The sequence below is a fragment of the Pelophylax lessonae genome (genome assembly GCF_965119305.1).
Source record: "Pelophylax lessonae genome assembly, chromosome: 13".
In the NCBI taxonomy this organism is placed as follows: Eukaryota; Metazoa; Chordata; class Amphibia; order Anura; family Ranidae; genus Pelophylax; species Pelophylax lessonae.
The window spans coordinates 159,328,448-159,352,615 of NC_138780.1; the positions used below are offsets into that span (position 1 = coordinate 159,328,448).

General features: G+C 44.4%; 1 protein-coding gene across 1 annotated transcript in view; it reads left to right on the forward strand.

Moving 5' to 3' along the window:
• XRCC3 (X-ray repair cross complementing 3) overlaps positions 1-20,541 on the forward strand; it is a 30,331-nt gene extending 9,790 nt beyond the window's left edge. The window contains 6 exon segments of the mRNA XM_082242950.1: positions 4,604-4,741; positions 6,751-6,963; positions 9,801-9,955; positions 13,278-13,490; positions 13,864-13,910; positions 20,311-20,541. Of these exon segments, the coding sequence (XP_082099076.1) occupies positions 4,604-4,741; positions 6,751-6,963; positions 9,801-9,955; positions 13,278-13,490; positions 13,864-13,910; positions 20,311-20,524 (980 nt within the window). The 3' untranslated portion in view covers positions 20,525-20,541.
• The last annotated feature ends 3,627 nt before the right edge of the window (positions 20,542-24,168 follow it).

Below are 24,168 nucleotides of genomic sequence, written 5' to 3' on the forward strand. Positions count from 1 at the left end.
GGAAGACGCTCCAGTTCCCTCCGTGTGCAGCTACTCCACCAGGCCCTGTGTCCCTGTTGGCCGCCCATTCTACGTCACCATTCCAATATGGCATCTCAGTAGGGCATCTTCCTCGCTCAGCAGCCAGCAGGGGAGGAAGTAGCTGTTCCCAATCCTCCCCTGCTGGGCATTATTCCCAAGGTCATGGCGTTATTATTACTGAGAACTTAGAGAACTGGAGCAGTAGGAAGGAACAGGCTCAGGATTGTGGGTCTAAAGATAAATTAAATGAAAAAAAAAAAAAAACACTAATGCCAGTGCCACTATCAAACTGATGGAATTCACGTAGTGTATCTGTGGTCATTAAATAGTATTTAACAATACCGTGAGCTTTTCCACAATATCGCAATAAATATCGTACCGTGAGGTCAATATCGAAATTGTATCGTACCGTGAGATTTTGATATCGTTACATCCCTAATGCTGATACTATAACTACAGCATGGATCCCCACATATACTCACTATTGGCAGCCTCCATTGTTTGCCCTAAACCCCTCTAGTGTCTGAATGCAATCGAAGACTCAATGTTATATTGTGTTGATATAGTAAAAGTAGAAGGACTCATTTGAGATGTGTAATGCGATTGTATGTAATTAAAAGGAGAAATAAATGATATGTAATTGTAATTATAACATACTGGAAATGAGGTAACATATATATGTAACTTATCTAAACATTGTTATTTTTCACACAGACAAAAGAAATGATATGCTCCAGATGAAGCTTTTTTGTCTAAGAAAGCGAAACATGTTGAGCAAAGGTCATATGTTACATGGTGAATGTTAATCTATACTCTCAGTTGACCCCGCTGACCGGCACCTTACTACTTGGGTGTCCGCCGGCGGTTCTCTTCTGATACCGAGTAACACGTTTCCAAGAATTATATGACTACTAATGATCTTGCACTCTGAACTGTATGTAAATCACTGTTATAAGTTCTATGTACTGAGATATTGTATAGTATAGACCATTTATTGGTCTTATTGTGTCCTTAATACACAATTATCTGCCTGTATTTCTCCATGATTTTAAATATATATTGTTTTGTTGAATAAAAGAATTTTTTTAAAAAAACTCTTGTGCCCGAAATCCCTGTTTCCCAATCCTTCCAAATGAATTGCTTTAGAAGTTGTTGGAGGCTGCAGGACTGCTTCAGGAGACAGTCATAGGGAAAAGTTGTCTTTTTTTCAGTCTATAAGAAAAGACAATACATTGAGCACTTAGAAGCACTTACTATCATCCTCCATGGGTAGTTCTAAAAGGACAAGTGTTACAGCAAGTGCGAGATGGGACCAGATTGATTACTATTTTCAATAGGATCCAATCTGGTGCTCTCTTCCTTTTTTTATTTGCTCGTTCTTTTTGGTATGATTTGTTGCCTGTATAACAAACGTCTCCTGTTCTTTCGATGTACCTTCCTGCTCCATAGAGTCCTTTTTGCCTTCTGTCAGGGCCCGATCACGCCACAAAGCGTTTCCCACACTGCAAGTAGCATGAACGGGTCCTCATTATAAGCGACTGTGTTTGACGGCCTTTGTGCTTGTGTCAATGACATCAGTTTGAGACACTTCTGAGATCATTCAAAATTCATTGGCAGGTGTATTTCACTTACAGTTGACCTCCTCCTGACCTGCCTTTGACATGCTTCATGCGGGTTTTGCATTTGCATAGACCTTCATTTGAATGACAACACCTAACGCAAACAAAGGCCCACAGATACTAGCACTAAGGCCAGCCATAGACAGAACGAAATTGAACCTGACAAATTTTATTCCATCTATGGGCAGACTGGTTGTACTGAAGTCGATCAACTTCAGTACAACCAACCTGTCTTGTTTTTTTTCTGTGCGATTACTGCCGCTGGCTATAGCTGGCAGCAGTAATCATATTCTGACTGTGGGGTAACCTCCCGCTGTCAGAATACAATGGCACAGTGGGAGGGAATAGATTGATTTGATTTATTTTCTTCAAACCCTGACTGAAGGAAAGAAAATTGCTTAATGTATGGCCTGTGATTGAGAGATACTGGCCACTGATAACACATTGAGCTCGATTCACTAAACTTTACTGCATGCGGTAAGGGTATCGTGTTACTCATTTACATAAATTATTGCATGGGGTAAATAAAGTCCAATTCATTAAAAAAAAAATAATCATAATTTGCAGTATACAGAAAAAAAAAAAAATTGCCGGTAAATATCACAACAAATCGTGCGGTAATCTGTTAAGTCCAATTCACAAACGAAACAAGAACTAAAAAAATGTGTGATATTTAACACCACCCTTTTGGTGGCAGTAACCAGTGGGATACCAGAAGGAGGGACCTAATCAAACTCTCAGAAAGGGGCATTCCACCCACCAGGAGCCTAATTCGATCCACAGGAAGGGGTACTATTCCACCCACAGAAAGGGGTGCAATACTACCCTCAGAGAGGTGTCTAATTCCACCCACAGAAGACCCACAGAAAGGGGTGCAATACTACCCTCAGAGAGTTGTCTAATTCCACCCACAGAGGACCCACAGAAAGGGGTACAATACTACCCTCAGAGAGGGGTCTAATTCCACCCGCAAAGAACCCACAGATAGGGGTGCAATACTACCCTCAGAGAGGGGTCTAATTCCACCCACAGAGGACCCACAGAAAGGGGTGCAATACTACCCTCGGAGAGTTGTCTAATTCCACCCGCAAAGGACCCACAGAAAGGGGTGCAATACTACCCTCAGAGAGGTGTCTAATTCCACCCACAGAAGACCCACAGAAAGGGGTGCAATACTACCCTCAGAGAGGGGTCTAATTCCACCCGCAAAGAACCCACAGATAGGGGTACAATACTACCCTCAGAGAGGGGTCTAATTCCACCCGCAAAAGGACCCACAGAAAGGGGTGCAATACTACCCTCAGAGAGGGGTCTAATTCCACCCACAGAGGACCCACAGAAAGGGGTGCAATACTACCCTCAGAGAGGGGTCTAATTCCACCCACAGAGGACCCACAGAAAGGGGTACAATACTACCCTCAGAGAGGGGTCTAATTCCACCCGCAAAGGACCCACAGAAAGGGGTGCAATACTACCCTCAGAGAGGGGTCTAATTCCACCCGCAAAGGACCCACAGAAAGGGGTGCAATACTACCCTCAGAGAGTTGTCTAATTCCACCCACAGAGGACCCACAGAAAGGGGTACAATACTACCCTCAGAGAGGGGTCTAATTCCACCCGCAAAGGACCCACAGATAGGGGTGCAATACTACCCTCAGAGAGGGGTCTAATTCCACCCACAGAGGACCTACAGAAAGTTGACACTGTTCCACCTGCAGTGGACACACAAATGTGGCAGCATCACATCACAAGTATTTATTTCTTTTTTTATTAAATCAAAAAGGCATGAAGTGCAGTGCAAATGAAAGGGAAACATCGGCTAAAATTTTAACATTAAGAACTTAAACTTCTTCTTGTTAAAGTAAATGTTGTTTACAAAAGTGCAACAATGGAGTATGTATACTATGATAATTACTCCAGCTAGAAGTGACCTTGTGAAGTGGCCACTGTAATACTTTTTGTTATATACACCATTACAACAAGTTAAACTTGGCTAGGAACATGAAAAATAAATACAAATGTTTTTTAAAAATCTGGTCAAGTTTTTTCTTTAGTTTCCACAATATAAACATATGCAGCAGAACAGAATTGGGCCATACATTTACAAAAACACACATTTTTATGAATGTATGGCATGGTGGATTTAGTAAAAGAGCGCAAAACAGCTATTTTCAGGCAACAGAGTTCCACGTGGAAAAGTAACAGCTTGGATTACCAAGCATCAGTTGACATACATTTGAGAAGGTAGTTTAAATTTCAATGCCTCCAAATATAGATTACTGTAAAAAATGTTAGATTAAAAAAAGTTTTTTTGCAAAAGAAAAATAACAAACCTGTTAAGGGCTCTTTCACACGGTCCCCTCCGTAGGCGGATCCGTGTTGCTCAGCGGGGATTGATCCGCGATCCCCGCTGAGCCGGGCGGATGACAGCTCCGTCTCCGCTTGCAGAGCGGAGAGGGAGGTGTCTCAGCCCCCGCTGCCCTCTATGGGGGATCGGATGAGAGCGGACCGCTTGTCCGCTCTCATCAGATCCGATCCGATTACTGAACGGATGGAAAAATAGGGTTTCCATCCGTCCAGATTTCAGCACAGGATCGGATGCGGATGGCAGCGGGTGTCAGCGGAGGTGTCTCCGCTGACACCCACTGCCCCATAGAGCTGCATGGTGGATCCGATCAGATCCACCTAAAAAACTGACAGGTGGATCTGATCGGACCGCCCGTGTGAAAGAGCCCTAAAATGTAAAAGGAATTGACCTTAAATAACCCTTAACCACCGACAGGTGCGATAAATTACTGAGAAAATGTGGTAGTTATCGAACAAATACCGCATTCATTATTTAACGCTAAATTCTTAGTGAGTTGATCTTTCAATAATAGATTTACCGCATGCGTGATTTTACTGCACTTTATTTGCCATTATTTAGCTCTTAGTGAATTGACCCCATTGTGTCTTATTTTCAGCAAACCTCAAGTCTGCCAAGGACCTTCTTATTTTCTCTATTGGGGATTTGCAGAAAGTGACTCAGCTCTCCGTTACTGACATCTATGACTTACAGAAAGCCGCTGCTGCAGCTCTCCAGAAGCATTCAGCACTTACAGGTAATGTCATCTGCAACTACTTATTTAATTGTATACTGGAAACAAATCAACAATAACCAAATAAGCCTTTGTAAAGCTCTGTACAATATTTTCAAATGGTAGTCTACATCATCCTGGACGGCTAACTGGGAGATAAAAGGTTTGCTGCACATTAGAAAGGCTAAACTTTTCAATCAAAGTCAATTAAACCGCTCCCCCTACCTCACAGAGGCTTAAGCAGATGGGCACAACACTACGATATGAAAAGCTGATATATGAACATAGAGGTCGCTTCTCTAAGTATGATAAGGTTTGGGGAGAATGGCTAGCTACTCCAGGCCTGACCCCGGTATTTATTTTCGTGGTCATGTGGTAAACGTACAGCAACGCTTCAGAGCCACGCAGGGCCCCTTCGTCAGGCAAGTGACCTACAAGTCACTTGTCTGACGAAGGGGCCCTGCGTGACTCCGAATGTTGCCAAATGTTTACCATGTGACCATGAAAACAAAGATTTGGAACCTTTTGAGGAATCCTTGGTGCGTTGATGACATTCACTTTGATTGTCCATGGTTTTCAGCCTATGGTCATTACAGCACCCATCATTACAGAATTGCCATTTTCTTGAAGCTGTGGGTGGGCAATATTGGGTTTGGATTTATTCAAATAAACAGGGAACACCCTGCAACCATAAGTAGTGCACATTGGTGTGGCAATTATGGAGTTAAAACAGGCAGTGAGGGGTTGTCACATCATCTCATGGCCTGTAAAATGCCTCCTGAAAAGCGTTCCAAACTCGGACCGCTTTTCAGAAGAGCAGCCATTTAGACACAGGTCTAAACCTAGCCTTGCTGTGTTTTTCTGCCTGTTTGTAATATCACCTGTGAGCAGGGTGGATTTGATTAAAATCACTAGTAAAACGGCTTGATTTAAATCAACTCAATTAAAAAAATCATAATTTTTAAAGAGCAACTGTCATCTCGGTCCTGCAGCGGCTCCTCCTCTGACCCTCTGTTGACTTACTGACAGTCCCATTCACTTTAATTGGACGGCTGGTGATGCGGCAGTAACACAACAAGGTGAGGAATGTGGCGGCAGCAGGTGAGTGGATGCCCGCTAACAGGCGCTGCCATGATGGATCTGAAATGACAGGTGCTCTTTAAATGTAAGGACTCATTCTTGCTGGTAGTTAGTGAGAAATTGTGTGAATTCATCAATGCAGTGCATGTTATCTCAGCTTGGATTCCTTAAATGAGTTTACCAAAATGCCTCATGCAGAGGTATTGTATTCTGCTGATGGGGCGCTCTCCCAGCCTGCAGAATACAATGATTACTGCTAGCGGCTATAGCCAAGGGCAGTAATCGCATGCTAATGCTAAATAGTAATCAATGGATCGAATTGGGTACAATCAGTCTGCCAATTGATGGATCAAATCTTGGGCAGTGCCTGCTAAACCGGCCAAGATTTCATTAATCTATGGCCGGGTTTAGATAGGTGTCATGGGAACAAGTGTACCCATTGGAAAATTTTCCCCTCTATTTCTGTTTTGATGGCAACTCAAATTTCTGAATTTACCATCACACTGCTTTGATTTGAATCGCCTGGTGTTCCCGGCACTCGCGGTCTGTCATAGAAGCCAATCCAGGAGGCGGGACTTTGTGTGACTGCGATTCAAATCAAAGCTGTCACAGCGGGCGATCCCCGCTGTGTGTAATGATCCGGCGGCTCTCTTCTTGCTGCGCTCTCTGTTTTTCTGGCCGTTTACTGGGAGAACGGCTCTCATTTAACCCCGCCTGCAGGCGGCGCTTAACCCCACCCCCTCCGAGGCAGCCCCACACTCACCCCCAATCTTTTTTCCCTTTGCCAATTTCTAGCAGGCGAGTGGAAATTTTGAGGGCTGTACTACTGTATACCGCTATTCTAGTGCTGCTAGCTGCAATGCAACTGGAATACCACGCCAACATATATAGGGCCTATACATGTTTGACTTTAAAGGGACATGACTTTTTATGATCATTTTGATGCATTTCAGCTTTGCAGCTCTACACAGAAAAGTCCAGATTTCCCGCACAGCACCAGAAGCTGAGCCTGGGATGTGGAGTTCTAAATAATCTGCTGAGAGGAGGACTCCCCCTGGTGGGCATTACAGAGCTGTCAGGAGAGAGCGCTGCAGGAAAGACTCAGATAGCCCTGCAGCTATGCCTTTCTGTTCAGTACCCGGAGATCTATGGTGGTCTGGGAGCAGGTAAGCCTCAAATATATCAATGTGTAAAAAATAAAAAAAAATACATTTTTTGGGTCATTTTGGAAAGTTCAGAATTTATCGAAAAGTGGTGACATTGTAATCTGTATGTTTTATTACACTGTACATGGCTAACATCCTGCATTGAAAGTTTGTTTGAAATCTTTGCAAATTTATTATTAATAATAAAATAAAAATGGAAAAAAAAAAATCACATGTACATAAGTATGCACAGCTTTGGCCACGACAGGAAATTGAGCTCAGGTGCATCCTATTTTTACTGGTCATCCATCCTTGAGATGTTTCTACAACTTGATTTCTACAACCACCTATGGTAAATTCAGTTGATTTTCAGCTAAAGTCTATAGCAGGGGTGTCCAAACTATGGCCCTCCAGCTGTTCAGGAACTACAATTCCCACCATCCCTAGTTATATTTGTGAATGTCAGAGATTTACAATACCTCATGGGATGTGTAGTTCCGCAACAGCTGGAGGGACGTCGTTTGGACAAGCGGCGGCGGTGCATGCGCAATGACGTGGCAGCACCGGATGCCATTTTTAAATCTAAAGCACGACGGGCCGGCCGGGGGGACATTTTTTTTTTTGACTCGAGTATAAGCCGAGGGGGACGGTTTCAGCACAAAAAAAAGTGCTGAAAAACTGTTTATACTCGAGTATATACGGTAATTAAAAATGTGCACTCCATTGATCACATAAAACATAAAGTGGTTGTAAACCCTCACATGTACCCAGTGAAGTGACTGGCATCAGAGATTAAATAAATCCTCCCACATAGGATTTACTTGTTTATCTGCAGTCTTCTCTTCCCTACACCCCTTCAAAAAGGCAGATCATGTTAAAAATCTTTCTTCATCTTTCAGGAGCAGAGAGGTGGGGGTGGAGAGGCTGCAGTAACAGTGTGTGAGAGCTGATTGGAGGAAAGGAACACGCACCTTCACACAGCAGAAGAACTGTGTTGTGAATAGACAGGTTCCGTTCTGAGCTCCATGGTTTACAACCACTTTAAACAAAAATGGCTGTCAAACATGTATACCCTCCCAACTTTTACAGACTGCCTATCTTTATTACATCCATCTGATGCAAATCCGGGTCAAGACAACACCCCTCCTCCCCCCTCCTTTATAGGACTAACCCTGTTTTGCATTAGATGGTTATGATGAGTAACCGCTCCTTCTTCTAATACAAGTCTGTGGGCCAGTTGCCAATTTCCAGTTTGTGCTCCTTTCACCAGGTGAAGTGCAAACTATCCTTCATTCTAGACCCCAAAGGCGTCAACTAAGTTTGTAAGTAGATCAAGCAGGTCATAGGCAACAAACAGAAAAGAACAGACTCTGATAGTGCAGTACCTGGGTTAATACGTTCAACACAACACACCGACCCCGATTCATATTATATACTCACATTTATTAGATAAAAACAAGCATGTAATAAACATCCACCATTTCACGTAATCCAGTGAATACTCCCGCCGCCAGGCTCAACCTCTACGCGTTACGCCACAAACTCCAAAATGATTTACTGTGGATGTGGGAACACATTTAGTGATTGCAGCAGCTGTACATTTTTTTTTCTATCACTAGGTGGCAGCACGCTACTATCCTATTTACAACCCTTGTGTAGCTGATACTTTATCTCGACAGTTGTTAAGCGTGTAGTCATTAACCACTTTAAGACCGGCAGGATTTGCCCCCTTAATGACCAGGCCCTATTTTGCGATTCGGCACTGCGTTACTTAACGGACAATTGCGCAGTCGTGCGACGCTGTACCCAAATAAAATGTATGTATTTTTTTCCCACAAATAGAGCTTTTTTTTGGTGGTATTTGATCACCTTATTTTTTGCGCTATAAACAAAAAAAGAGCGACAATTTTGAGAAAAAAAACCCAATATTTTTCACATTCTGCTATATGACATTCTCCAAACTTTTTTAACATTTTAGGTCAATTTGTTTTCTGCTACATATTTTTGGTAAAAAAAAAATTGCAATAAGCGTATTTTGATTGGTTTGCGCAAAAGTTATCGTGTCTACTAACTATGGGAAAGATTTGTCATTTTTATTGTGTTGTTTTTTTTTTTTGTACTAGTAATGGCAGGACTGCGACATTGCGGCGGACAGATCGGACCCCTAACTGACATTTTTGACACTTTTGGGGGGACCAGTGACATTACTACAGTAATCAGTGCTAAAAATATGCACTGTTACTGTAATAATGACGCTGGCAGGGAAGGGGTTAACCTTATGGGTGATCAATGGGTTAAATGTGAGCCTAGGGGAGTGATTCTAACTGTGGGGGGGGGGCGTGGCTTGTGAAATGACCAGAGAGACATGTGATCCTATATAGAAGGATCACATGAGCTCTGTGACCATTTCAAGGAGAAGAACGGTCAGCTGTGTTTAACAGCCGACCGTCCTCTCTCAGCGGGGAGCGATTGCAGGTGTCAGGCGGCAGTCGAAGCCGCCTGACCCGTGCATCGGCTTTCCCGCTGCCGAATGGGGGCGGGAGAGCGCCGGCGCGCGCTCGCCCCCTAGCTTCCCGCGCACAACCAATGTAGGTCTACGTCGGTTTGCGCAGGAGAGCCACCCTGCCGCAGTAAAACTGCGGCGGGTGGTCGGGAAGTGGTTAAAGTAGCTAATCTACTCTGCATCTTGTAGCAAAACTATCTTTACATTTAATACTCTAACAAAAATATAGAAGAGAAAGTATGTTGAATGCCGGGACTTGCTTTATGGTAGACACTGCAATAATATGTCAAAATCTGCTCCCACTGACAATACGCTGTACCTTCTCTTTAATTCTGACAATTATATTTTGATCTAGGGGCTGTATACATCAGCACAGAAGACGCCTTCCCAAATAAGCGCCTCCTACAGCTGATAAAGTCTCAGCACAGACTGAGGAGAGATGTTCCAGCAGATGTCGTTCGCAAAATCCGATTTGGAGATAATATTTTCATCGAGCATGCGGCTGATATAGTAAGTTACAATGGTGTTGGGCGAGTAGGTCTCAGGAAGCATATATGGGCATCCCACAGCTTTCCATTATAATGAACATCACCAGGTTCTCGCATACTAATACAGGACAATGATGATTTTTTATTCATTTATGTAAAACATTTTTAGCTGGAGCTAGGATTTATTTTTATTTAGTTAGTTGCTTATGTAAAGTCCATCTGTCCAAAGCTGGCCAATCAATGTTCCAATTCATGTCAAAGGTATACAATAGGGTGTAGGTCACGGGCTCCATGCAGAAAATTTTAGTTTTTTCTTCACAGGGGCGCAGTCATGCTGGAACAGAAAAAAATCAAAGTGCACATCTAAATCTTCTAGTCTGTGTAAAACTGGCCATAGATGGATAATTTTTCTTTTTTTTTTTTTTTTTTTTTTTTTTTTTTGGATGAGCCAGCTAGCTGATTAAAAAGAAAAGTAACGGATTCCTCCTTCCACTCAAGCAAAGTGGATGAAGGAACTCTTCCTGCTATGCTATTGTATTCTGCCAGCGGGACTCCTCCACATTTCTCCAGTTGGCTGCAGCACTGATCGAACAATAATTTTTCAACATTCCCATTTGAGAGAAGTCCATCAATAGATGGACTTCTACCAAGTGGGGACAACCATATGTGAAACGAAATTCAGACAGGCTCTGCTGAACCAGCTGAATTTCAATCTCTTAAAGGCTAAAAAATCTACCTCTAGGAAGATTTACAATCACACTTGGAAGACATACATTGCATGGTGTGGGTCTCTTGGGGTTCACCCTCGCTCCTTTTCGGTGGATCGGATCTTGGCTTTCTTCCAACGAGGGGTTGAGCAGTGCCTGGCTTTGAGTACCATCAAGGGCCAGATTTCAGCCCTGGCGGTTCTCTTTCATCGTTCATTGGCCACACATTCCTTGGTGCTTACCTTTATACAGGGAGTACGACACTTGGCTCCTTCAGTGCGGTCTCCATTGCCTCAGTGAGATCTCAATTTGGTGTTGTCACTTCTCCAGAAGCCTCCTTTTGAAAATTTCGGGAGGTTCCCCTGCTTACGTTGTCCCAGAAGGTGGCCTTTTTGGTGGCTAATACTTCTGAGCACAGGGTGTCGGAGCTGGCGCCGCTGTCTTGTCGTTCACCTTACTTGGTGGTTCTTTCGTCCATGTCCATCGTTTCTTCCAAAGGTTGTCTCTGAATTTCATTTGAATGAAGGCATCGTGTTGCCTTCCCTGTGTCCCAGGCCTCAGCATTCTAAGGAAATTTCCATGCATTCCCTGGATGTGGTTCGGGGCAATCAGGGTGTACCTGGCAGCTACGGAGTCTTTTAGGAAGTCAGACTCACTATTTGTCCTCACGGATGGGCCTTGCAAAGGGTTGGCTGCTTCTGCTGGGACCATTTCCAGATGGATCAGACAGACAGTGATTCAGGCTTATTCCATTAAGGGTCAGGTTAATCCTTTCCCTGTTAAGGCGCCCTCTACTTGGGCGCTTAGTGCCTCCTGGGCTTTTCGCCATCAGGCATCAGTGATGCAGGTTTGCAAGGCCGCTACCTGGTCATCTGTGCACATGTTCACAAAGTTTTATAAGGTGGATGTGTTGGCATCTGCAGATGCTTCCTTTTGCCACAAAGTTTTGCAAGGTTCTGTTTAGAGGACTTTGAGGGAACTGTTTTTTTAATTTTTTCAGGTGAGGTCCAGTTGTTTTATGGTTGAGCTCCATGTTACCTGGTTGGCTATGGTTTAGCCTTGGGAAGTATTTTTTTCTTGCTGTTCCCACCCCTCATGTTTGACACTGCTTTGGGACATCCCACGCAGTCAAGAAGATGAGGAGCTGTGTCCGTCAATGAACGAAAGAGAAAATGGGATTTTTTACTTTCTGTAAAATCCATTTCTCTAACGTTCATTGACAGGCACAGCACCCACCCTCTATGGAGTTGGGTTTTTTCTTCGGACACTGCTTGTAACAAAACTGAGTACCTATAGCAGAGAATGGGAGTATACCCCCTGGGACTGCCCCATAGGTGTAGTCAAGTTCTTTTCTGCCTAGGGTCCTACTCCTGTAGGCGGCAGTATAACCCACATAGTCCAGAAGATGAGGAGCTGTGTCCGTCAATGAGAAATAGATTTTTCGGTAAGTCAAAAATTCCATTTTTATTCACATGAAAGCTGCATAAAACATACAGCATAGCAACATTTTGAATTTTTTTTTTTTGCCAAGGGTACATACCTTGATGGCTTTTGGACTCCCTTATTGTGTCTTCTATATTATAGAAAGTCCACAGTTGTTATATTCTAGTAATTTTTTTTTCTATGTATTTTGCTTTTTAATCTTTTCCCGCCGACCATACACATATATGAGGCCTCTCGTGGGTGGGCTTTAACGCCGAGAGGCTGCATATATGCGCTCCTAGCACAGATACTGGTGGGTACCAGAAAGCTCCCGATGCCTACTTGCGATTGGTAGCTTTCCGATCATGTGACTGCTGTAACAGCCAATCACAGTGGTCACATGATTGGAATGCCTGCCTCCACCTCCCAGCATTTAGAACATCCAAAACAGCTAGGATGCAGAAAAGGGTTAAAGTAGAGGTGCCCTGAATAATAGAAATTTTGGTGCCACAACTAAAAATTTGTTTTTAAAAACTATATATATATATATATAATTGTTTTATAATCCACTTTTTAATTAATATCATGCATTTAAATAAATAGGAATTCATTGTCAGCCATTATTGCCACTTTTAGAGCAAAAAAAGCTGAAGAAGAATGTATCCCTTTAAATTCTATCTATGTCTTCACACTGGTCTATTGTGCTTCTTTTGTGGTGTTAAAAATATTGCTTGCTGCATCTTTGGTCAGTTAAAAAAAACGCACCTTCCTGTTGAAATGCATTGAAAACGCAGAAAGAATGCATCAATAACTCACCCATGCTACCCTTTTAATGCGAGTTTTGAGTCACCTGACCTATAAAAAACAAACCATAAGCACAGTAAAATCGTGGCAAAATTGTGTGCGTTTACGGTGCCATTGTCTGTACCTTTTTTCTTTTATCGACAAAATGCTGATCACACCATTTTCGGATGATATGTTGCGTCGCATCTCTAGGTTAAAGCATGTGAAAGCCACTCCAACAATTACCGAGAACAGTCTTGCAGGTATACAAGTGGCACACATTGTCCAACTATTATGCAACTTTGTTTTAGGAGTGGGTGCAGCTGTATTGCTGCACTGCCAACTTTTTGACATTTTCCCTTATTCGTTCTTGAGTACCTGTGCTCATGCATGCTTAAAGACTACAGACCTTGTGGATGTGTCATTTTGCAGGACATGCTCACCGAGTGCATCACCAAGAAGCTTCCCATCCTCCTCCTCCGAGGTCAGGTCCGTCTGATCGTTCTAGACTCTGTTGCTGCTTTGTTTCGCTGTGAATTTGCTGCAAAGGATGCTGTTGTCAAAGCCAAACATCTTCAGACGATTGGGGCCAAACTCCACCAGTTAAGCCAAGACTTCACAACTCCTGTATTCTGCATTAATCAGGTATTCTGTATTTTTAGTTGTTGGTTTAAAAAAAAAAATCTAGCCAAATCTATTTTAGTTTTAATGAATGTGCACAAGAGTTTGATCATTTGTGTTCCAGTTTAATCAGTGAGCCCAGAAAAAATTTCCAACCACCTTCTGTCCTACTTTGACCACCAGATCTGAATGTCTTCGCTTGGTGGTTTTCACTGAAGTGCATGTACATAAACACACAGGTGGGCACAAACGCCTAGTGCATTACCACACCGACATTTATTCCCCCCCCCTCCCCCCCCGAAAAATTAGTACAGGCTCCTTTTATAGTGTAATATAGGCTGGTGAAAATGAGAACCTAGCTTGTACTTTACTGTAGCTCTTTTGTGTTCATTTGTAGGTTACAGATGCCATGAAAGAAGCAAACTCTGTGCTGAGTCATATTGGGTAAGATCGCCACTGCTGGTATAGACTTACATGGTAACTTTGCCTTGATAAAGCATATAGAGTACCTCACCCTGTGATCTAATGTGTGCACTGCTGTCAATGAACTATTGTAACTAAACTAATGATACCCTAGTCCCCCCCTTACCTTTTTATGCTTTTCAACACATACCCACACTGAATTCAATCAGGGTGGATTTGATTTAAATCAAGTCGATTTAAATCACTAGTAAAAAGGCTTGATTTAAATCAACTTGATTTAAATAATTATTTTTAAAGAGCAACTGTCATCTCTGTCCCGCAGCGGCTCCTCTGACCTGCTGTTGACTCACCGACAGTCCCATTCCCTTTACGGCTGGTGATGCAGCAAAAGGTGAGGGATGTGGCCACAGCAGGTGAGTGGATGCCCACTTACAGGCTGCCATGATGGATGTGTAGTTAGAATCTTTACTATTTGCAAACAAAATTAAGGTTTCCTATTTAGAATAATAAGCTGTCAGGGTAGTAAAACAGCGACATCAGAACCGATTCAATCAGTTTGTAGTATGTACATTTGCAAAAAAAAATGGGATAAAGGAATATTCCTGAACTTTGTTTTATCTCATGGTTACTGTGAAATTGTGTGAATACATCAATGCAGTGCATGTTAGCTCAGCTTGCAGATTGAATTATTTGAATGAGTTTACCAAAAATGTAAAGATTTCAGAATTTACAGCCTCGTGTTACATAACTAAGCTCCATTTCATGCTGAATAAACTATATTATTTAAATAGAAAACTCTTTCAGATTTTTACTCCTAAAGCATTTTATAAAAATAAAAATGGAAACAATTGTATCAAATACTTTATTTACTGTAATTTTCCTTCCTGATGACAATACATGGCAGCATGCATATAATATAGCTCCGCTCCTTTATCCACCCACAGGACCTGTTTAAATATATAAAAGTCTGACTGAGAGCAACCTCCCCCATTCTCTATATAAAGCACAAAGATCAGAGGGAGGGTTCATATGCTGCCATGTATTGGCGTCTGAAAAGGAAAATTACAGTAAGTATTTGATACAATTTTCTATTTTCCTGACGTCAACATGGCAGCATATATATATATATATATATATATATATATATATATATATATATATATATATATATATATATATATATATATATATATATATATATATATATATGATAAGTAATGAACATTTGAGAGGAATGGTTTAATGCTGCAAACTTTGTCTTTATTTGACAATAGACCTAGAAGGTTGAATAGTTTTCCTCCCAAACTCTACTGTAGTAAGAGCTGCTGGATCCACCCTCTAGTGTCTTAAGAATGTATGATGTGATGACTTGCTAGCCGCTCTGCAGACTGTCTCCAGAAACACTCCCACACCGTGCTGCCCAAGAAGAAGACATCGCCCTGGTTGAGTGAGCTCTAACCACCTCCGGAGGATCCTTCCTGGCTGCTCTATATGCTTGAGGAATAGTTTTCACTATCCAGGCCGAGATAGTTCTCGCCGAAGCCTCTTTCAGTTTAAATTTTCCAGTAGGTAGGATGAAGTCTGTCAGAACATCTGAATGCAGATGTAGCCTGAAGATAGGATTTGAGGACTTTTGGAATGTCCAACTCATGCAGGTCAGAACCTGATTCTGCTGGGAAGGCTGGAAGCACCCATTCACTGGAGAGGTGAAATATTGAAGCCACTTTTGGGACAAAGTGATTCAATGGTCTCAGCACAACCCTGTCAGGGAAGAAAATTATATAAGGTTCGTTAGCCCCCAATGCTTGGAGCTCCGACATTCTTCCCCCTGAAGCTATGGCTATTAGAAGAGCCATTTTTAAGGCGATGTCCCATAACGTACAGTCTTCTGAACAATCACTGAAAAATTGAGGACTATTGCCAGGTCCCACTGAGGGAACCTATTTTGCTTGGGAGGACGATGTTTAAGTACTGCTCTCATGAAGCGCTCCACTAGTGGACTTGCTGCCCATTTCTTTTGGGTAAAAGCTGAGATGGTTGAAACCGGTCCCTTATGCGAATTCAGGCTGACCCCTGAATCCTATCCAGATTGCAGGAAAGACAGGGCTTGAGGCACATTTGGGTCACTGAGGTCAAACTGACGTCCAGCTGCAAAGCTCGTGAACCTATCCCATATTCTGAAGTATACAGAATTGGTTGAACCTTTCCTGGAACTCTGTAAAGTTCTAATAACCTCTGGAGAACATCCTAATTTTTGTAACCCCTGCCTTTCAACCTCCAGGCCCCGAAGGCCAGTCGTGATGGTTGTGGATGCAGGATTTCTCCCTGCAACAGAAGATGAGGAGTCACTGGCCCAGTGATCAGTGGGCACATGCTGAGATCCATTGCCAGCAAGAACCGTGGTCTGTGAGGCCAGTTTGGTAATATTGCAATGACTGCCAGATTCTCTGCCAACAATCTCTTCAGGAATTTCAAGACCAGAGAAATTGGAGGGAAGGAATAAGCCAGTTGCGCAGCCCAAGGATGGGTCAAGGCATCTGTCCCCTCTGCCAATGGATGTGGATAGCGCGAGAGGAATCGTCTCACCTTGTAGTTGGTTGATGAGGCAAAAAGATCCAATTGCGGATGCCCCCACTCGTGGGTAATCTGCTTGAACATTGCGGGGTGAAGGGCTCACTCATTGGGATCCTTGAATTGTCTGGATAGGCAATCTGCTTCCAGGTTCTGATGGCCTGGGAGATGTTGTTGTGCCAATGACCTGATTGGGCCCAACTCTTTTAAAAGGGATTGGCTGTGCATCCCGCCTTGTCGCTGTATGTAAGACACTGCTGCCGTGTTGTCCAGATTGAGCAGTACCGGTTGACCGTGTATGTAAGGCAGTAAGGTGGCTAATGCCATAAAAGCTGCTCGAAGTTCCAGGATGTTGGAAACTTGGCCCCGAGAAGAAAATTCTCCATCTGCTCTGGATCTTGTGGTGTTCACAGGTGGCGTCCCACCCTGCTGCGCTGGCGTCTGTGGTAATAGTGGTCCATTGTTGTTGCCCTAATGGACGATGCTGCAATAGTGTTTTTTTGGTCCTATCCACCACCAGAGACTCTGGTGCTTCCTGCTGTTGATCCTGATTGGCTGGGATAGATGCATTTTTTTCCACTGTTGGAAAACTCTGAGTTTCTAGTGCGCCCAGGGGATCATCAGGATACATGAAGCCATCGTGCCAAGAATGACTTTGTGGACCCACTCGTCTTGCACCAGGGAAGTCCATGGGTCCGGAAACCAATGAAGATGTTCCCCACCCCTGATATGGGTTAGGGCACACCTTCATGCTGAAGGGGCCTTGTCTACAGGTCTGGAGAAGCCCGCTCTCGGCTTGACCGACCAGGGTTTGTTTAGATCCTCCAGAAGAGGCCCTGAAAGGCTTCGAACCCTTGTCAGTCTACGCTGAGGGACTAAAAAACCTCTTATGACCTGAGAAGGAGGGCCCACGTCTACAACGAGATTCCGTGCCCTTAGTAGCCTGCAAAAGAAAAAGTACTCTTTCCCCCTGTGAGACCTTTAATGGTGTCATCTAGGGTAGCCCCAACCAGGTGATCCCCTTGAAAGGGAACATCAGTCAAGGCCTTTTTTAGAAGTCTGATCCATAGGCCAGCATTTAAGCCAAAAGACACGCCGAAGGACCACTGCCGAAACAGAGAGCCGAGCCATATCCAAAGAAGCATCACAGATAAACTGCAGCCCCTGGACCAGCTGGTCTACCAGATCAGCAAAGGCAGGGGGGAGTTGTTCTCCCTCTAGGACGACGCGTAAAAGCTTAGCCCACTCAGTCAGAGTTTGCGAGTACAGGGCAATGGTAAATACCGGCCTCAGGGCTGAACCAGCCAGAGTGTACATATTGTGGGCCACAGCCTCTGCCTTTCTGTCAGCTGGATCCTTAAAAGCCAGGGACTTTTTTAACCAGATTCATGGTTGCCTTGTTCAATCTGGAAATCGGAAGGTCCACCACCGGTGGAACAGTCCACTTCTTAATAAGGGACTCCTCATAGGGGTAATACCTAGTAAATTGCTTAGGCACCCCAAGGGGACGCTTTGGTCGTCCCCATTCTTTAGCCACAATTCTGTCAAAATAGGCAGGGAAAGGAAACACCTTTGCCTCTCTAGATAGCTTGTGAGTGCCAAAGGGAACCTGTGCCTCCATCCTCCATCTTTAAGGTCTCCCGCACAGATACAATCAGTGCTTCCATCAGAGCCTTTTCGTGCGCAGTTGCAGATGTGGAGGAATCATCCTCACTATCTGACGATTCTAGACGCATGGTCGCAGACCCAGCAGGATGACCCACGTCTGCGGCAGCCAAATCAGATTCAGGATCAGATGAGGCGGGGGATGCTTTTTGCTAGCCCGTCTCCCAAAACCACCTTCACCCGGGACACAAAGGACTCCAGGACCGCCGTCAGTGCATCCATGGATGGTTGAGACCCAGAGGGGTTGGTGGGGAGATGTGCTCCAAAGACTCCATGAGTCCCCAGGGGGACCCCACAAAAAGTGTAAAACACTGCACAGAGATAGCCCCCACTGCGCTGGCAGCACCACCCGGTCACAAGGCACAAGAACTAAGCGATCCTCAGCAGAGAGGGAGAGAACCCCACCAGACTTACCACCCAGCAGAAACAGGCAACTGCAACTCCACGTGTGGCAATAAGGAAGTAAAAAGATCCAGGAGTCAGCACTAGGGGATGAGGAGGGTCTTCCACCGTCGAAATCGCCACCCACAGGGCTCCACTGTCATGGCCGTCGCTATTTTTTATTGGCAAACCACCACAAAATGGCCACCGGGACTAGAAACACACAGGCTACAGCAAAATGGCATGGCACCACAAGGCTCCCAGGGACCAAGGAGGGATCCCTAGGCCTCAAGGACAGATCCAGGCAGGACGGGGGGCCCGGGCCCTCCTAGAGCGGGAGTGTGAGTGGCCGGGGCTGAAATAGATAAGAGAAGGCACACGCACACGCACACTTTTTTTTCCCCCGCATCTTCTTACCCAAAGGTGATGCTTTAAAACAATATAATAGACGTATTGCTTCGCTAAACTCAGTGACTCAAAGGTGGCGCTTACCTGATATTTTGGTGGTCTTGGCTATGTGGTGGTAAGCTCAGGCTGGAAGAAGAACTGAAAGGCGCAAAGAGGAAAATAAGGGAAGAGAGAGAAATACATGCATACTTAAATAAATATACCCACAATCCCCCCCCCCCCCTTTCTTGTTTTTTATCTCTGGAAGAGATGCTGCCTGTCCTGGTGCCAAAATTCAAAAGGCATCCATTATCTCCTATCTGTGCCCTTTAAATAGGGTGCCTCTTGCGAGACTGTCTCCTTTCCAATCCAGGAAGGCCAAGTAATGAGGGATGCCTTTTCCCTAATCAAAGGCGTATCTGGGCCCTGAAAACATGCCCCGGAGTCCACCGCACATGCACGGACGCGCGGAATTACCTAGGGATGCTGTGGCCGGTTCAAAGTGAAAGGAGAGTCACGTGTGAGCCCCTGGAGCTATGGGGCGGGAGAGGGATGCCGGGGGATCCCCTACGAGCCATGCTTTAACCCCCATCACCCACAATAAACAAAAGAATCCTAAAACGTGTACATACAAAATATGGAAAAGAAAAGACTCAGTCGGCAGGTAAGAGCTTATCCTGAGTGTAACGGTCTGTAGGTGTTCATCTTTGAAGACAAAAAGGAGAATGGGGGAGACTGCTGTCAGTCAGACTTTTTTTTATAGATTTAAACAGGTCCTGTGGGTGGAGCTATATCATATGTATGCTGCCATGTTGGCGTCAGGAAAATCAGATTTTAGATTAAACAAAATATCATTGATTTTTATCCACCCTGAATTCAATGATGTCCCGTTGCGAATCGCAGTTCGAGTTTCACACAGCGGGTCCTGTACTGCCATTTTCCTCCTTTTCTGCTGACTGCCTCTTCCTGGTGCAGGCAGCCAGCTCCAGTGATGCGCTAAACCCACCTCCTGGCTGCTTAGTGTGCCAGTTCTGCAGCCTCCTGGGAGATGTAATGTAATTATCCCCGGAGGCTACGGAACCAGGTACCCATCAAACTGGCCTAGGCCAGAATAGTAGTGGGGGACGGGGTTAAAAAGAAATAAAAGTTTAAAACAGAACCAGCTCCCTTTTGGGAGTTAGTTTATACTGTAGTCGAGCTTAATTCTGAATTCTATGCAGTATAATCTTTTTGCATCCACATCCATCAGTGCTTAAACCTATGAACACTCAAGATTGTAAATTAACAAGCTCAGCTTCAGGATGGTAGGCTACATCCCCGAAGTCTGTTTGAAAACCTTTTTTTACACTGTTTTTTTTTTTTTTTTTCATTTTATGTCCCCCTGTTTTAATATATTTCATGTATGTATTACATTTAGATTGCAGCATAAAAAGATGGTACCAGCCTTGGGAATTTCTTGGTCAAACCAGCTTCTAATGAGACTGATGGTGGCACGGACACAGCGTGAGGCTCCTCCTCCATTCATAGGCTGCATTTTACGGACAATGGAAGTCATATTTGCACCACATGTTCCACAAGCCACCTGCTACTACACAGTAGACTTGGAAGGTGTGAAGGGAATTGAAGTATAGGGCTTATAACTTATTTGGACTAAAGTTGTTGTGCAACTGAAAGGACTATGCAGCCGAGAATCCGACCCTTAACTGACGGGAACATCACTCAATTCTTTTGGTGAACTGGGTACTATACAAATGATGTAGCAATATCTTTTGGAAGCTTCTCAGGGATGGTTATTGAATACTTTTATAGAGTATGAATAAAGCAACCGTATCCCAAAAATAAATATTTAATATGTTGCAGCTTACCGATCCTTAGTTGTAGTGGCTGCTTTAGTTTTCTCTTTTTAGTTTGTTTTTTTCTCCAGGTAATCTAGCTAGTAGCACTCTTCATGTCTTAGCTTAGCTCCAGTTTATGGAGGAGCAACAGAGCCTTCTGTGGCCAGCAGAATTGTCTGAGGATATTGGTGGACAGACTTGGATTGCTAATAAATGAAAGCCAAGCTCCAGCTAACAGAAGCAGTTATTTTTTGCTTTTATAACTAAATGAATAAAAAAATGACCACTATAAGCAACTCTAACTGCCACTTTTACTGCACAGCTTGGTCTGTTAAAGTTAAAAAAAAAAAAAAAAAAATAGCAGGCTCAACTGGTTTAAAAAAAAAAGTTAGACATTGATACCACAGATGGCTTTGTTCCTGCCAGAGATAGACTGTATTATATGTCATTTTTTTTAAATTTTACTTTGCCTTTAGTACCACTTTTTGCATTTGCCCTGCAAACTTGCGATATTGAAGCCTGATGATGTAAGGCCCAAAAAGGAAACTCAGCGCCAGAGTGCAATGCGCCATGGCAGGGAGAGGTGGAACCTGAACTTTAATGGAATAGGCCTGAGTCACAGTCTGTCTGATCCATCTGGAGATGGTAGACAAAGAAGCGGCCAGCCCTTTTCTTGGTAAGTCTGATCTCCGAAAAGACTCAGTAGCTGCCAGATACTACCGAATTGCATGAACCACATCCAAGGTATGCAAAGAAAATTCCTTGGGATGAGCCGGCTTGGGAACATGGAAGGCAACATAACGTCCTTATTCAAATGGAAGTCAGAGACAACTTTGGGCAGAAATGGACAGGGACGAAGAACCACTTTATCACTATGGACCACTAAATAGGGACTGTGTCAGGATGCCGCCAATTCCGATACCCTGCAGGCTGAGGTAATAGCCATCAAGAATGTCACCTTCTAGGATAACGTAGGCAAGGGAATATCCCAAATATTCTCAAATGGAGGTTTCTAGCGAACCAAAAGTACTAAAATTTAAATCCCATGGCAGCAAAAGCTACTGTACAAGTGGAGCTACATGTTGAACCCCCTGAATGAAGGTACAAACTAAAGAGTGCATGGCTAGGGGTCGCTGAAAGAAGATTGCCAAGGCAGACAGCTGGCCCTTGATGGTACTCAAGGCCAACCTCTGATCAACGCCCTATTGAAGAAAGGTTAAAATCCAAGCCACAGAAAAGGATCCAGGATGAGCGCCAATCGACTCACACCAAGAAATGTACACTTTCCACGTAAGATGGTAGATCTTGCTGGAAGACGACTGACTTCCTTGCCTTCACCATAGTAGGGATCACTGATCCAGACAGACCTCTATCCCTCAGCACCTGGCTTTCAATAGCTAAGCCATTAAAACCACTGACTGTAAAGCAGGATGGTAGATCAGCCCTTGGGGGCTTCTTCACAGAGACCAGTTGTCCCAAGGGACGTTGACAGCCACCAGGATGATTTGAAGATCCTCGCAGGAACTGCGGAAGAGGCCTTACTGTGGCCCTTGGACGCCTGTGGTGTCTGTCAGAGGACCTCGCTACAAACTTCGGTATCCTCCTGTGGAGCCGAAAATGCTAAAAGGAGCTGCATGTAAGACTGTAAAGAACTATCTTGAAAGTGGATACCACCAGACTCAGAAACTGTATGCAAAGTAGGAGAGAGAAATGTCTGTGTGACAGCAGCTGGCGAATCACGGCCTGTGGTTCCTGAAGTTTGGGCAAAGGAAGGACCACCCTGGTTAGAAATGGAAGACCTAGGTAAATCAATTGCATGGACAAGGATAAGGGGGTACCTTAAGTAGTTCAGACATCACCTGAACCTTTGCAGGAACCTTTGCAGGAATTGAATCCGCACAAGGAGACTCAGGACCTAAAAAACAGAAAAAGACAACCTTCCCACCCCCTGCTTTCTGGGTACCCCCAGAAGAAACATTTTGCGGATCTCCTTGATGCTCGCCAAAGAAGTCAACGGGGCCCGAAACCCACGAAGATGTTCCCCCTACCCCAATAATGGGTGAGGGCAGACCTTCATGCTGAAGGGGTCTTGTCTGCTGGTCCGGAGAAGCTAGCTCTAGGTTTACCGGACCAAGGTTGCTTGGAACCTCCCGAGGAAGATTTGAAAGATCTATTTCCCTTTTTCTCCATCCCATAAGCACAAAAGGAATTTCTATGGGCTGAGACAGAGGGCCCCCAACTGCAGGGACTATGGCAGGAAGGTACTCTCCCCCCCCCCCATGATTTCCCTAATGATGTAATTCAGGGTAGCCCCAAACAAGTGATCGCCTTGAAAGGGCAGATCAATGAGCACTATCTTAGATGTTTGGTCTGCTGACCAATTCTTAAGGCACAGCACGCGCCTAATCACCACCGCTGAAACAAAAAGTTTGGACAGCACAGCAGCTGCATCACAAAAACTGCAGCCCATGGACCAACTGCTCCGCTAATTCAACATAGGCAGCAGGGACCTGCTTACCCCTAAGGTCCTGGCGCAAAAGCTTGGCCCATTTAGTTAGGGTCTGAGACAAAGACTGGCCGCAATGCCGATCCAGCCATATTAAACATGCTGCGTGCCACAGCCTCCGCTTTCTTGTCAGCCGGGTCCTTAATGGACGGGGATTCCTCTACTGGGATCATGGTTGCTTTATTCCACCTGGAAACAAGAGGGTCCACCACTTTTAGAGTAGCCCACCTTTTAAAAAAATGACTCCTGAAAAGGGTAACGTACAGCAAAACGTTTGGAGACCACAAAGGGTAATTTTGGCTGTTCCCATTCCTTACAGAAAAACCTATCAAAATAAGGCAGGTAAGGAAACACCTTTGGAGTACGATGCGACTTATGTGCACCCAACTATAAAGCCACTACCGTGGCTACATCAGTCGCATCCTCCATCTTTAAAGTCTCTCACACTGCAGTAATACGTGTGTCTACCAGCGGCTTTTATTTGCTGCTGCGACCAGGGAGGAATCATCCTCACCATCGGATGGCTCAAGGGGTGTGATATTAAGTCCCCCTGGATGGGCCACGCTTACGGTGGCATCCAGCTCAGAATCAGATGGGCAGACTGATCAGGGGACGCTTCCTCCTGGGCCTTTGCCCACACGCCACTTCCACCCTGGACGTCAGTGCAGCCATGGGAACCTGGGGTTCTGAGGGACCTGTCGCCTCCATGAGGGGGGCAGTGGGGGAGATGTGACCCTGAGGCTCCATAAGGAAAAACCTTGCAGTACTGAAACAATCTTTAGGCACCACTAAAGGATCAGGGTACCCTTTAGCAGAGAGAGCGAGAACAGGGATCCCTAAAGACTCTACTGACAGGAGGAGCGCAGAGAATTTAAACCCAGCTATGGACGCTATCCCTGTTCATATGTCCCAGGCACAGGAAGAGGAAACACTT